The sequence below is a fragment of the Dipodomys merriami genome, unplaced genomic scaffold (genome assembly GCF_024711535.1).
Source record: "Dipodomys merriami isolate MVZ:Mamm:240054 unplaced genomic scaffold, mDipMer1.0.p SCAF_31, whole genome shotgun sequence".
Lineage (NCBI taxonomy): Eukaryota > Metazoa > Chordata > Mammalia > Rodentia > Heteromyidae > Dipodomys > Dipodomys merriami.
Window position 1 is genome coordinate 2,855,458 of NW_027204604.1, and position 15,027 is coordinate 2,870,484.

At 37.0% G+C, this 15,027-nt stretch overlaps 1 protein-coding gene across 1 annotated transcript in view; it reads left to right on the forward strand.

The window, feature by feature from the left end:
- Ush2a (usherin) overlaps positions 1-15,027 on the forward strand; it is a 640,266-nt gene that overhangs the window by 324,059 nt on the left and 301,180 nt on the right. Inside the window, exon 35 of the mRNA XM_070041435.1 lies at positions 10,953-11,104. Within this exon, the coding sequence (XP_069897536.1) occupies positions 10,953-11,104 (152 nt within the window). The remainder of the gene's footprint in view (positions 1-10,952; positions 11,105-15,027) is intronic.

The window sequence follows — 15,027 nt, forward strand, 5'->3', positions numbered from 1 at the left end:
CCACTTTGCAGAACTCAGAAAATAGCAATAGGTGGGAGAGGATTCGGAGAAAACAGAGCTTGTATAAACTGTAGGAAAGAAAGTTTAATGGTGTGGCTACTTTGGAAAACAGTATGGAGATGATGAATGAAAAAAAAATTTAAATAGTATTGGGTGGGACATGATCCAGCAATATCAATTCTCAGAATATATCCAAAAGAAGTGTAAACAGGGTATTGAGGTATTTGTGCAATCATTTTCAGTGTAGCATACTTCATGATAGCTAATGGGTGGCAGATGAATGCCTATGGGGAGATGAATAGCTAAACCAAATGCAATAGTATTTCACATTAAAAAAAAGAGTTCAGGGGCTGGGAAGTTGGCTCAGTGGTAGAGCGCTTGCCTTGCATGCATGAGGCCCTGGGTTTGATTCCTCAGCACCACATAAGCAGAAAAAAAAGCCAGAAGTGGCGCTGTGGCTCAAGTGGTAGAACACTAGCCTTGAGCTGAAGAGGTGAGGGACAGCACCCAGGCCCAGAGTTCAGGCCCCACAACCAGACCAAAAAAAAAAAAGAGTTCATCCTATGTTATCCATAGACAAAACTTGGGAACATCATGGTAAAGGAAATAAAGTAGTCGCAAAACAACAACTAATTTACAATTCCATTGGCATGAGGTATCTACAATAGTCAAGCCCATGTTGGAGGGAAGGAAAAACGCAGTTCCCAAAGGCTGGTTGGAAGGTGGAATTGGAGAGTTGCTGTGAATTGAGTATGGAGATTCACTTTCCCAAGATGAACAAGTACTATAGATCTGTTGAACCAAGTGCACATGTAGATTAGACTACTATATGGTACACTTACAAGTGAGTGTGATTTAGCCAGGGACTGGTGGCCTGTAATCCTAGCCACTCAGGAGTGGCTGCCCTGGCAGGAAGGTCCATGAGACTCTTATCTCCAATAAACTACTAAAAAGGAAGAGGTGGAGCTGTGGCTCAAAGGTTAGAGTGCTAGCGGTGAGCAAAAGAAACTCAGGGATAGTAGCCAGGCCCTAAATTTAAGCTCTAAAAAGGGCACACATGGAAAAAAAACCAAGATGGCAAAATTGTTTACATGGATTTTTTTTATACCAAAACAAAAATATATGGCATAAAGAAAATATAATTAAATTCAGTAAGTTTTTAGATCAGAAACAAAGAAGATCAAGAACTGTGTCCGTTCAAAACAAACACTGGATAATCATCACATAAAGATGTATGTGGGCTGGGAAGGTGGCTCAGTGGTAGAGTGCTTGCCTTGCATGCATGAGGCCCTAGGTTCAATTCTTCAGCACCACATAAGCAGATAAAGCCGGAAATGGCACTGTGGCTCAAGTGGTAGAGTGCCAGCCTTGAGCTAAAGAGTTGAAGGACAGCGCCCAGGCCCAGAGTTCAAGCCCAGGACTGGCCAAAAAAAAAAAAAAAAAAAAAAGATATATGCATAAAATACACATTTATTAGGCAAAGTGAGTTTGAACTACCTTGTCTGTTATAGGAGCTTTCTCACTTAATATAATAGAAAGACTTATCTGTGATAATTGAGCAGAGTTTGATCCCCTTTCAAAACACAAGATAGAGTTCCACTGAGTAAAACCTCAGCTTGTAGTTTCCATAGTCTTACTTTTCAAATAACTACTTGTTGATTTCCCTGGGCTGCTTAGCACGGTTTTTAAGCATGAAACCTTTATCACTTAATTCAGATCTAAGGCTTGTCTCACCCTCCACCATGTTTTGCTCCATTCATGTCCCTTGCTTCAAGTACTTGCAAAATGATGCTGTGATGTTCTGCTACCGTCAGAGAGAGCCCTGGGCACCCAGAATTCCCCATGGCAAAGGTCATGTTGATAAGCTATGGTTTCCGCCAGGATTTAAAAACCTCTATGGTGAGCTGCTTTTAGGTCTAAGGAACATAAGAGCCCTTTATTATGCCAGACTTCGATGCTGTCTCTACCATGCCAGGAGCTACCCAAAGCTCCCAAATAGCACAAGGGATTGTTGTGCAATGAATGTTACCTGTATTGAGTAGGTTGTCCGATAGGCAGTCTTTTGCTAGCTTCCAAATTTGCCTGAGCCATATTCTTTTTGAGAAGCTTAAGCCTTTGAAATTGGAAATATGTTGTTTTCTCCCCCTCACACTTGAAATCTACCATGTTACAAAGTATAACTAGCCAACAATGCCCAAGTGATTCCCCACCATCTAGCATAACACCGTGTCACCATAAAAGTGGTATTTTAAACTAATCTAGATGTTCTTTTTAAACAGTAAAATGGAGACAAAAATAGTTTTGTCTGTTACTAGCTGCTTAAGTTTCTTTTACCAAAGTAGATCTGCCTCACCTAATTTCCGTGTCCAGCTGTGGACCACGTGAAGGCAGGACTTCCGTGTGCTCTCACTTGCTCTAATCCTAGCCTGTGGCACAGTGACAGTGATAACATTGTGTGATATGAAGGTATCACACAGCTGTTGTTGGGATATAAGAGAAATAATAAAGTTATGTTGCTATGACAGACATATACAATTATACAATAAATATGTCCCATAATTATGTAATCTAAACGGAATGATTTCAAAGACGATGGAGGGGAAGGAAAATCTCCACCACAGCCTCTTTAAGATATAAAGAACATGCTTCTAGCCTGCTTAGCAAGCTGAGTATTTCATGTGCCTAGCAATCTATACTTATTCTAAATTTATTCACTTCTTTATTTTGTAATGTTACAGACCAAACCCAAATGCTCACATGCTAAGCAAGTGCTTTACCGCTGAGCTACATAACCATACAGCTATCCAAAAATGAGACAGTACATAGAGCTTTATCTACTTTAAATGCCTCTGTGTGAGAGGATATTACTACTGCAATCAAGATTTGTTAGTGTCAAAATGGGCATACCCTGGGTATCGTTGGCTCATGCCTATAACCCTAGTTACTCAGGAGATTGAAATCACTGGATCATACTTTGAAGCTACCCAAGACACACAGAAAAGTCCAGGAAACTCCATCCCATTTAACCTGCAAAATTCCACTCATAAATAGATAAGCCTAGTAAGAGCACAAAGTACTGAGTTCAAATCCCATCACTAGGGGGGAAAGAGAGAGAGAGAGAGAGAGAGAGAGAGAGAGAGAGAGAGAGAGAGAGAGAGAGAAATGAGGAGATAAGAACTTGACACCCATTAAACAAAGAAACAGGAATCTTGCAAAAGTGAATTTTTGAGGAGCATACAAAAGTATCCTGCTGTTGATACAAAGATTTATCTATAGATAACATACATTTCCTTTTGAAATAGTTCAGACTTTTTTTTATTGGCTTTCTTTGTGAGAATTTATATACAGGTAAGTCTCGGGTCAGAAAATGCGGCAACAATGCTCAAAAGGAAATGTACTCATTACCTTGGTCATATAATGTAACCCCTCTGCACATCATTTTTACAAAAAAAAAACTGTACAAAAACAAAGAAAATGTTTGAATGCTTGATTGTTCTCATAAACCTTTACAGAGTACCACAAAGACGAGAGAGCATTAGAAGCACTTTTAGTTTTCTGTTTTGAATATATATAGTATTTCATCTTTGAGTATAAGCAGTTACCTATAGATATCTCATAGGTACTCATTACATAAAAATATGCTGTTATAAAAATAAAGTTTTATTGCATATATAAATGAAGATAGAGGGATAAATACTAATTAAGTATTCCATTCAACAGAAAGAACTACTTGATTTTCTGCTAAGACTAGTAATATTAGTAGTAATAATGATGCATACTATCCATAACTATTTGCTATGCCTTTTGATTCCCCAAATTAGTCTACAAAAAGACACTGTCCCAGTATTCAGATGTGGAAGTTCAGATTCCTAAGAATAAGAAATTTAATTATTCAAAGTCAAGCCATCAAGTAGGAATGAAAATAAAACAAATTGAAATTACTAAAATTCATTGCTATATTTGCTGTAGTAGTCTACCTGTAATTTTTGCAGATTGCTCTTAACATAGGATTCCATCTAGGCATGTGAAAAGAAAACACAGTGAGACTTAATTGTTACATGTCTAATTCTCAGTTACACTATTCAAAATTCTGTTATGCTTTCTCACTAGCTTTAAAGAAATAACTGGAGTGTCTTTTTGTTTTCTTTTCTTATTTTCTAGTGTGAAATAACTTCTTTGTTCGAAAAACAGTCAAAATAAGGTTCTATTTTCTTTCTGGCAATCCTGTTCTAATAGGTGAAATGGATTATAGAATTTGGTGAATCACTTAGGAAAACTGCTTGACAGTTTGGAGCGTTCCCCGGATAACTTTTATGAAACACCTCCAATCAGTGTGTCAGGCAGAATTTCCCAAGCAGTCTTTTTTAGATTCAGTTGATTCCATTTTTAGGAGAACGTAACAATAAGAAGGCACTCTGCCACACTGTGAGAGCTCTTCTCCCTTTTCCTTTTTAATTGAAGGATCAAGTAGTCACATAGGGAGAGATCTGCCACGCTCAAATCATCACCTGGACCTTGAGGAGAGCCTTCAGTTGATATTAATATTGCCTTGAGGCCCTGGGGGGGGGGAACGGGAAGAAAAACAAATATATTTGGAGCATCTATATTCACTATGCATGCTCTTTTTATGCCACACAAAAGCATTGTTGTTTAATTCTTACAGTAAACAGAATTCTTCCAGGGAAATAGAGATCCCCTGTATTAAATTTCCACTGTATTGTACTTGCATTGGATTGCCTTGGTTACATATGACAACCTATTGAGCACCTTACAAAATACAATTTGGCATAACATGATGAAGAGACACAAAGATGTATCCCCAGTGGATGTATTCCATGGACAATTATGATCCTGCTTCCCTGCGAAAATTAAACACCTTAAAAATTCCATCATTACGGAAAGAGGTGATAAACTTGAAACTGCTTACATTAGACAGCCAGCAAGAATTAAGAATCCATTCTGCAGATTATCCATTGAAAAACTGAATGTGCAGAGCTAGATTCAATCATCCAATTCCATTGTATCACAGAAAATGATAAGTTCTTCTTTTCCCCTCTAGCTAGGTTAGTGATTATTAGGGCAAAACAATTAAGAAAGAAAAAAACACAAAAATACAATATGGTGCAATATAATACAATCCATGACAACAGTATTTTTTTACTAGGTATTTATCTTTTGCCTTTGAAGAATCCACACTGCTTTGTGCCTTCCAGGACAGGAGGAAAAATAGGTAAACAGAAGCTATGAAGTATAATATTCTATATAATGAAGGTAGCAGTTTCAAATACATAGTTCTGCAACCTTCTACTTATATTACAAATAAATGCATTACTCAGAAAAGGTCAGATAAGTTGATGTTAGGCGAAATGAACTCTAATATAAGGACTCCAAGGGTTTTTCTTTCTTGCAATTGTTTCTAACATACTTATAAAGTGATATTTTTTTGTTGCTTTGTATTCCCCTCCCCCACAGTCTAACCCCTGTTTTCACTGTATTTGATGTTGCTATAATTTGTGGAGGGGAAGGGCAAAAACAAATTGTTTAAATAGGGATACAGGTGGACCCATTGCAACAATGAGATGTACAAGATGCTATGTCGAAAAATGAACTTTACAACTTTGGGGGGGGGGAGGTGATGGGAGGGCAGGGATGGTAGGGGAAACATAGAAGGAGGCAACAATGCTTGATAAGAAATGTACTCATTACCTTACTTATGTAATTGTAACCCCGCTGTACCGTATCTTCACAATAAAAAAACCTTATTAATGATCTTTTTTTTTTTTTAAAAAAAAAAAGGGTCATCTTACTGTCAGGACCACAGTACATTCTTTAGGTCTTCATTCAAGTGGCACTTGTCAAACTTTTAGAGGAGAATATTAGGCCAGAAAGATAAGAAGAGGAAGCCAACAGTGCAATGAAAAGGTCAGGCTCTCTTCCCAAATGCCTGCATGGCACTGTCTCATCTTATAATTGCGAAACAATTCTTGTTTCTTCAACTTCACAATGTTAAAAACATAAATGATCCATATCAAATGTGCACCCTAATCTAGGACTGAACATAAGAAATCGGTGCCTTTTAAAATAATCACTTTAAATTATTTGTGTCCTGTAATTTTGAAAATACATAGAATTTCAAGAGCTTAGCCTATAATTTTCTCCCAAGTTCTTCATATGCGTTCCTTTCTGTTCCCATTAAAGAGGGAAGTATCTTCTTAGGCCAAAGTTCAAAATGTCCACTTTATTTTATTTACTAGTTTATTTACTAGTTTAGAACTCTAAAACCAACATTATTTAAATTTCTGTATTATTAGATGTTTTAAACTTAACACTTTTCAAAATCTATGGTTTTGACTGAATTTTATTTGTATAAAAAAACAACTATGAGATCTACCTGCATTTCTTGTTAGGAAGTAGCATGTCCATTTCAAATGGCACTTCTTGCCCACAAGCTTACAAGTGTTTGCCTGTAATGTGCCTTTACTTTGGGATTTTCTGGTTAAAATACAAACAATATCAGATGCAATGTCCCTGTGGTCTCAGGGTCTCTTTTTTTGTCTGGGGACTGGGGCTTATTAAATTACAATGGTATCCTATCTTGTCTTGATTTTCAGCTCTTATGTTTGTCTAATAAGGTCTGGAACAAAAGACAAAATAACTCTCAATAACTTTCTGTTCTTTCCATACCTGTGGCTCCAGATGTCATGGCTGCTTAGTTTCTCAGCACTGATTGTTATGATTGGCTTGTGAGAGTCAGGTAGAAAAAAAGTATATGTACTTTTAAAAAAAAGCTAACTTTGGAGAAACTGTCACTGAAAGTAGTGGAGAACTCAAAAAAGTAGACAAAAGAGTTGATAAGGTAGGCAAATACTATGAGCTTTTTCTATCCTTGGAACAGGTATACATGAATCTAGCTTCGAGAGTGTGGGATGGATGAGGTTGTCTTGTTTCTCGTACTTGGAGGAAAAAAAAACCTGCTTCATCAATGATAGTTTTTTGGTCAAATAGGAATTTTGTTATAGATCCAGAATAATTTGTACAGGAGTATGTACTTTGAGACACTTATAAAGCTAATATCTTCAAGTGTGAGATTATTTTAGCATAGGTGACTATGGAAATGGAGAGAGATGGAGATAAATTTTGGAATCTGAAGTCTATGGGACTTGGTGAGAAAGTTGGGGTAGCAGATAAAACAAGAGAAAGTGTCATCAATTAGTTCAAGGGCACTTTACTTATCCAATTTATATTAGTTTTATGAGTCATCATTCAATCTGTCTAAATACTGCTAATCTACAAAATACCACGTAACCCTATGGTATATGTGTGGCACACAGGCACATGTGTGCACATGTGTTCACTGGCATTAGACTTCAGTTTCACCCACCTTTCAATTACATGCATCCAAAACTCAGAAGTTTCTGAGCAGTTGAATTAACTGTCAAAATTCCCACTTCATTTCATCCTCAGCTCATTTGCCCAGTGCTCATCTTATTCTAAACTATCTCAATAATTGTCTGTTCTTTCCATACCTGTGGCTCCAGATGTCATGGCTGCTTAGTTTCTCAGCACTGATTGTTATGATTGGCTTGTGAGAGTCAGGTAGAAAAAAAGTATATGTACTTCTAAAAAAGAGCTAACTTTGGAGAAACTGTCACTGAAAGTAGTGGAGAACTCAAAAAAGTAGACAAAAGAGTTGATAAGGTAGAGCCACTGACTGAAGTATAAATGAAGCTGAGTGGCCTAGCACCTGTGGATTCCGCCTGTAAAACTAGCTACTCAGGAAACCGAGATCTGAGGATTACAGTTCAAAGCCAGCGTGGGCAGCAACGTCCATGAGATTCTTATCTCCAATTAACCTCCAGAAGAATCCAAAGTGGTGCTGTGGCTCAAAGCGGTAGAGCAATAACCTTGAGCAAAAAAGCTCAGGGACAATGCCAGGCCCTGAGTTCAAGCCTTGTGATTAACAAAAAATTAATTAATTAATTAATTAATAAGTTGAGTAGATACACTAAATCTCTCCACTCCCCCAGTCAGTGCTAAATTAGAGAATATTGTCTTTGATGTGGTAATCACAGTTTAAATCTTCACAAAATGATTCAATATATTCATGATAATCTGCAAGAAAAGACAGATAAGTACTTATTAGAAAGATTGTCTTTGAAAATGGTTAAGATTTTTAAAGTTCCTACATACAAGAGGAGATGTAGATACCACCAAAATTAACTTCTAAAACATATCTCATTTCCCAATTATGTCAGATAAGCGAGATATTACGCACATAATCCTAACACAAAAGAAATTCTCTGTTCTCCAATTATGGAAGAAAAAGGAAATATTGATTTGGGTTCTTTCTGTAGCTGTTGAAAAGCAGGTCAAGTAGATAGCATTTTAAGGGTCTTACAGTTGCTTTAAGAGCTTCAGCAACACTTTATTTGCACATGAGATTGCTTCAGTAAGGATTAAATGATTGTTTTGCAGAGTCCCTGGCACATAATCATTCTCTGTCATTCTTATTACTGTGATGATATCTATTTTTCCTTCCTGTAAACTTTCTGTGTTTTATGTGATTATTCACCGTGTATCTTTCATTTCCTAGTTTTAACTCCTTTCTGCCTTTGTTAAGTTATGAGTGGTCTTCAATCTAAGCCTAGTTTAGAGCCAAAAATGAGCATGTTAGAAATGAAGAGCAGATACTGGTAACCCTAGTATTTGGGAGAGTCATAAACTGTGCATTCTAGTAAAATAAAGACTTCCTTTCCAACTGAAGAAACCAAGAAAATGAACTTCAAAAGATAAACTGTGAAAGATTACCTTTAAGGATAAAACTGGATTGGAGCAACATCTACTAAAAGTGTTAACATGGGGAAAGAGCAGTTCAAGCGTGCAATCCCAGTGACTCAGGCTGAATAATAATTTCCATGGATGCTAGCTTACTGCTCTACTTTCTTTGCTGCTAGTGGATTTCTTAATCCAAAGGAATGTTCTAAGGGCTCATATGACAGTACATGCAATATCCTATAGCTTTACAGGTTATGACACTTGAAGACCATTGTGGGCAGGTCCAGAGGGGTGTATCTACCTCTCAGGAAAAACATATACTTAGAAAAAGGACTCCTAGTCCTGTGGTTCCATGACCAACCCTACCATGAACTGATGATGGATGAAGGATGAATCTAGTGCCGGGACATTTATAAAACCAAATCTTTGTGTCCATAAAACTGACAGGCAGGCATCCTGGGAACCAACTGCCAAGGACTTGCTTTATGACCTTGACTTTGCTAGAGTCTCAGTGTAAAATTTCTCCATCTGTGAGCCATTCTTTCCTATTGTGTCTGTGGCTATCTTTTCAACTATGGAGATATCGCTTTATTTCCTAAGTCATAGGTTATCACTCCATATTAAATACGGGTACTTTCATTTTGCTGTCTATTATGTAATTTATTCCTTTTACTATGCTGTGTATTACTTTGTTTATTCATTCTGTCAGTATTTGTAATGGGCCTACTGTGTTTAGGCATGATGCTAAGCTCTAGAAATAGACAATAAGGAAGAGTCATGATTTCCTTTCTAGTAGGGAAGCCAGGCTATTGAACAGGGAATGATAATACTAATAATGTGATAAATAGATAAATGCTGAGGCAGATATGTTCTGTGCTGGGGGAAGCAGCTAACTGCTGTCCTGTGGGAAGACTATCTAGTAAAGAAACTTTCAAGGTAATTCCTCAGAAACATATTTAGGGAGGCTATTTTCAAAATAACTTTACTTTGAAACCAGTTCTTATTCAGCTTGGACTCACAGTTTTATTTCCCACAGTATAATATTCAGTCAGTTTGGGACTCTGTATTGCTAGTAAATACAGACACCTTTGGTTATGCTATCCCTCATGAATATTTCTGACTGAGTAAATAAAATGATTATAAGCTGCAGCCATTTCAGTGTGTTGTCACAAAAATGCACATGGCTTTCCTTCTGAAATAATTCTTAGGTGAACATTTAAACTAGTAAATCATAGTTTTTCTAGTCCATGAATGCAGTTTGTACAATGAATTCAAGGTTTAATGTAATTTAATGTTGTTGTTGGATTTAAGGGCTCTGAAGTCTAACCACCTAAATTCAAATCCTGCTATGCGAACTTGAATAAGCTACCTAAACTCTGTGCCTCAGTTTCCTCAACTGGAAGTGGTTGATAATAACACTTCTATTGCAGGTGGGCTGCAAGACGTGGTCTAGGAAGAGTTAGTGTAGGTCAGTGTTCAGAGCAGTTCCCAATCATAAGCCATGTACAGTTCAAGCAATAACAAAGTTGTTACTTGTACAACACTTGCATGAAGACCATTTTAGGAAGCAATGAAAGTTATTTTAAAAAAACCCTTCTACTTAGTCAATTTGGGTGTGGAACAATAATGATAGCAGTTAATGCGACACAACAGAAAGATCCCATTTCTTAAACTACTGGGTTTTGTCTCTCTCTCTCTATGTTGATTAGCCTAGCATTTTGCTGTTGAAATGTAAAGCGTGAGCCAGGTGCTGGTGGCTCATAACTGTAAGGCTATTACTACTGAGATCTGTAGGATTACAGTTCAAAACCAGCCCACAGGTCAAAAATTAAAAAAAAAACTCCATGAGACTCCATCTCTAAAATAATTAGCAAAAAGCTGGACTGGAAGCATGGCTCAATTGGTAAAGTGCCAGCATGGGCAAATAAACTGGGCAAGAACACAAGAGCATGAGGCTCCTGAGTGTTAGCTCAGGAGATGGCAACAAGAAGAAGGAGAAAGAGAAAAAGTAGAAGGAAGAATAGAAGCTTTTGTATTTTGGGAAAACAATAGTATAGATCCAGGATGCGGTGCTTCATTGACTGCAAAGTAGAACTCCCACATCCCATCTAGAAGCATTTGTAAGACCTTTCCTTTTTTCTCCTGGCTATGTTAAAAGCCAATTGTTGTCTCCTCAGGTGTGATCACACGATATGGGTTATATCTGGATGGTGTGTTAATTCACAATTCGTCAGAACTCAGCTGTCACGCTGATGGATTTGCTCCCGGAAGCTTACATTCCTTCCAGATCCTGGCATGCACGGCCAGGGGTTGTGCTCTAGGCCCGCTGGTGAGTATATGAATTTGCATCCTTGGATATCAGGGAAGATCTCAGGGTTGCTGACTCACGTTGCATGGCTAGACTTTCAAGCATGCAGGAGATTTTTTTTTTTTTTGATAAAAGTTAATTTAAGAATGATGAAGATTTTCTACCAACATAAATTTCAAAACCACCCAGGGGTTCAGGGAAGAACAATGCATATATTTTCCTGAGGAATGATAAGTTGGCTGCTTTTATGGACAAACAGATTTGCCTAATTCAAGGATATATGTAAGGTGAGATGATTTATTTCCTAATCCATGGCTCAATCGTTTGGGACTAAAATATGAAAACTGAGCCAGGTGCTGCTGGCTCATATCTGTAATCCTGGCTACTCAGGAGGCTGAGGATTTCTAAATGTTTAAAATCCAGTGAATAGTGGTGTATAATTGACATAGGCTAGCACAGCCGTCCTTCAATTCAAAACATATACTTTTGTGCATTTTTCTTGATTAAATAGATTGAGCTTTCTTTGAGGAGAATGCTCATTAGTTTTAGATATTTTTTGGCAATGTTTGCTAATTCCCTATCACTTTAATGCACCCTATCTCCATTGAGGAGTGTATTATATAAACATTACCTTGAAAAAAAAAGACCCGGCTCTTGAGTTTAATTCTTGCTTCTGTATTTCTGATCACACCTCCCATTTTGTTTCAGGGGTTGGTTGCTTTCCAAGCAGTTAACATTAGCCATGGTGAAGCTGAGTTGTCTTTATTGTCATTAGCATTTTATAGCCTGGACCCTTCTGATAGATCCTTACCCTTAAAAGCAGCTATGGCAACAGGCCAGTTTTTCTTCTCCATTCAAAAAAAAAAAAAAGAACAAGACAAGGAACAAAAGAACACTTCATGTGCTCTTAGAAACTTACACTTAAAAACAAAAAGTCAATTGTGGTTCTGGTGACTTTTACCTGGTCCCAGATCATCTCCCTATGTCCTGGCAAGTTTAAACCAGGGGGACACTGTTATTGATCTGTGTCCTGTACAGATAGCCAGTGACATTAACCTTAAGAAATCAAATGCCACAGTGCTCTGATGGGAAAGAGGAAAACAGAATTGGTCTGTAAAACCTACTCTGCCACAGCCTTGTCCATTCCACACTGGATCCTGACGTACAGCACAGTGATTTTTCTCTCTGGGTACTTTTTCTTTATACTGAACTCAGTATGCAAACACTTTTCCCCAACCAGTGATCCATCTCTAATCACTAGGATTGAAAAACAATGTCTTCATTTAGAACAAGTCAGCCAGACGCTGCCAAGAAGTTAAAGCCCATGGTCTTCAGTCGGCTCTGGAAATATTTTTGTGTTAATTACAGTATGTTTTATGCCATTAAGGTATTACATATCTGGGTATTTTAAATAATCCTGTACATTTACCAGAATCACAAAGGATGTTACAGATTCTATTCTTTTTGTTGATATTCTTCTTAATGTGCACTTATTGATTTAAGAAATCTATGATTCAGTCTTCAGAACCAGACTTTTCTGAAATTAAATTATAATGTAATATTCAAAGAGATCCAGCCAAATATTATATCATTTAAAGTCGGATGATACGATATTTTAAATGCGACATTTCATTGATACAAAAAAAATGTATCACTTCATAAATTATTTGCTGGCAGAAAGCAAAGATTAAATTTTTGGAAGAGCCTACTTTTTGTTCATTTAAGAATATTTCTTAATAATAAGTTTTGCTTTTGGAAATAGAAGCCTGTTTATTTGTTATCTTCTGTATATTGAATATCATTATTTCCTGTACAGGCATGTTTTCTACAACAGCATCATTAGAATTGGCAAGTTGCAGGGCTAGAAGCTCAAGTGATAGAGAATCTGCCAAGCAGGCAAGCTAAGCAAGCTATATGCCTTAAGTTCAAACTCTAAGACTATCAAGACAAAAAAAAAAAAAAAAGTAAGCCTGGTCTGTGCCTCACATGTGTAATCTTAATTACTCAGAAGGCTAAGATCTGAAGACTGAAGTTCAAAGCCAGCCCAGGCTGAAAAGAATGGGAGACTCTATTTCTCATTAACCAGCAAAAAAAAAAAAAAAAAAAAAAAGCTGGACAAATTTTTAGAGTACTTTAACATAAAAATACACCTATTAATTCTGTTCTTATCATTTTAATGTGATCATCACATCAACAGGTTTTGTTTCCTTAGACAGACGAAAGCCACCATGCTTTTGGTAATCAGAAGAACCTGATTTCCCTATGATTTGTTTGGTGATTTTTTTTAATCCATTTACAAAGCATATTTGACTTTTCAAGAAATTATAAAAAGCAAATTTCCAGTGCCTTGAATTCTCATTTTAAGGTTTGACAAATTAAATCCATTCATTGGGAATCTTTGAAACTAGGGGGAGCAGGGATGAACATGCACTTGAGTAGCAAAAAGCTTTTGAAATGAATCCCTCACTTTCAATTATATTGGGGAGAAAGTACTCAAACTTGGCATTTTTACAATCCAGTGAGGTTCACAGCACCATCCATTGGTGTTATCCCTTCTCCACCCCCTTAGCAGGTTAGACAGCAGTAGTGGAGGCTAAGGCTGAGAATTTTATGACTGTCTGCTTTCCAAACATCCATTAGCTATGGAATCCCCAGGGGGCAGCTTAAGGATGAGTTGCAGAACTGCAGGTGACTCTGATATGACATAGTTAAAAAGCTGCCCTGATGTCTTGGTGAGGAGATGTTTATAGACACACAGACCAAGACATTCACACTTCCACACACCACTCACTCTACACATTCATTGCTTACAAAGAAGAAAAAAAGAGTTATTTTTAAGACACCTGCATCCTAGTGACAATCTGTGTTATAGCTGGGAAAAAATCCATAAGGAAAGCTTCTTAAGAGACAAACTTTCCACTAAGCCTCAGATTTCTCAATTTTTAGGAAGAGAAGGAGTTCCTATTTTTGAAAGGGTTGGTGTGAAAAGTTAAAAAAATATTCTTAGAAACATTTCTGGTGCAAGGTAGTTGTATCAACCACAAAAATATCTTTAAGTTTCTTCCATGTTTTTATTGTACCTTTGTTCACAAATACTTTTTCTACATGAAAAGGGCTTCCCCATGAAAACTAAGTCAATTGAGATGTGCCAAGTGCTTCTGCCTTATCACTGGCAAAAGTCAAACTGGATAAATAAAAAGGTGAAACAAAATGAACAAACACACACACAAAAATCAACTCCTGCTTTGAGCACCAACTGTAATATAGAATAAAAGCCAAAGTGCTTCTTCAGATACATATGGAATTTTAAAAATGTTTATTTTGAATTAATTAGATATTTGAGGATATTATATGTTATTGCCCTTAATTACTCAATTTTTTGAGTCTTTTCATACTTGGAAGTAATTTTCTGTCCAGTAATTTAAGCTATCTACATAGACATAACTGCATTATAATGAAATATTTAAGTGATGAATAGATATATTTCTAATGTAGCTTTTTATCATTTCTTGTACATCATTATTAGATTAAAAATGAGTAAGAATTATAGATCTAAAGAACCAGATAGCCTTTCCTCTGATAAAAATAAAATGTCCTGTGACCTCAAACTTATTAAAAATTAACACTATCATTTACACATTTATTTTCATAATTGGAAAAATGTGTTCACCTTCACAAATAAAGCCTTCCTAATTGAGACTATTTGCCAACTTCAGACTTTCCTGTTTGATTACCTTCTTAGGAGACACAACTCTGCCTGTACTTTAAGAACAGGGACAGAGGACTGGGAAGGTTGCCTTGCATGCCTGAGGCCCTGGGTTCGATTCCACAGCATCATATAAGCAAAAAGAAAAAAGCTGGATGTGGTGCTATGGCTCAAGTGGTAGAGTGCTAGCCTTGAACTGAAGAGCTGAGGGACAGCACCCAGGCCCAGAGTTCAGGCC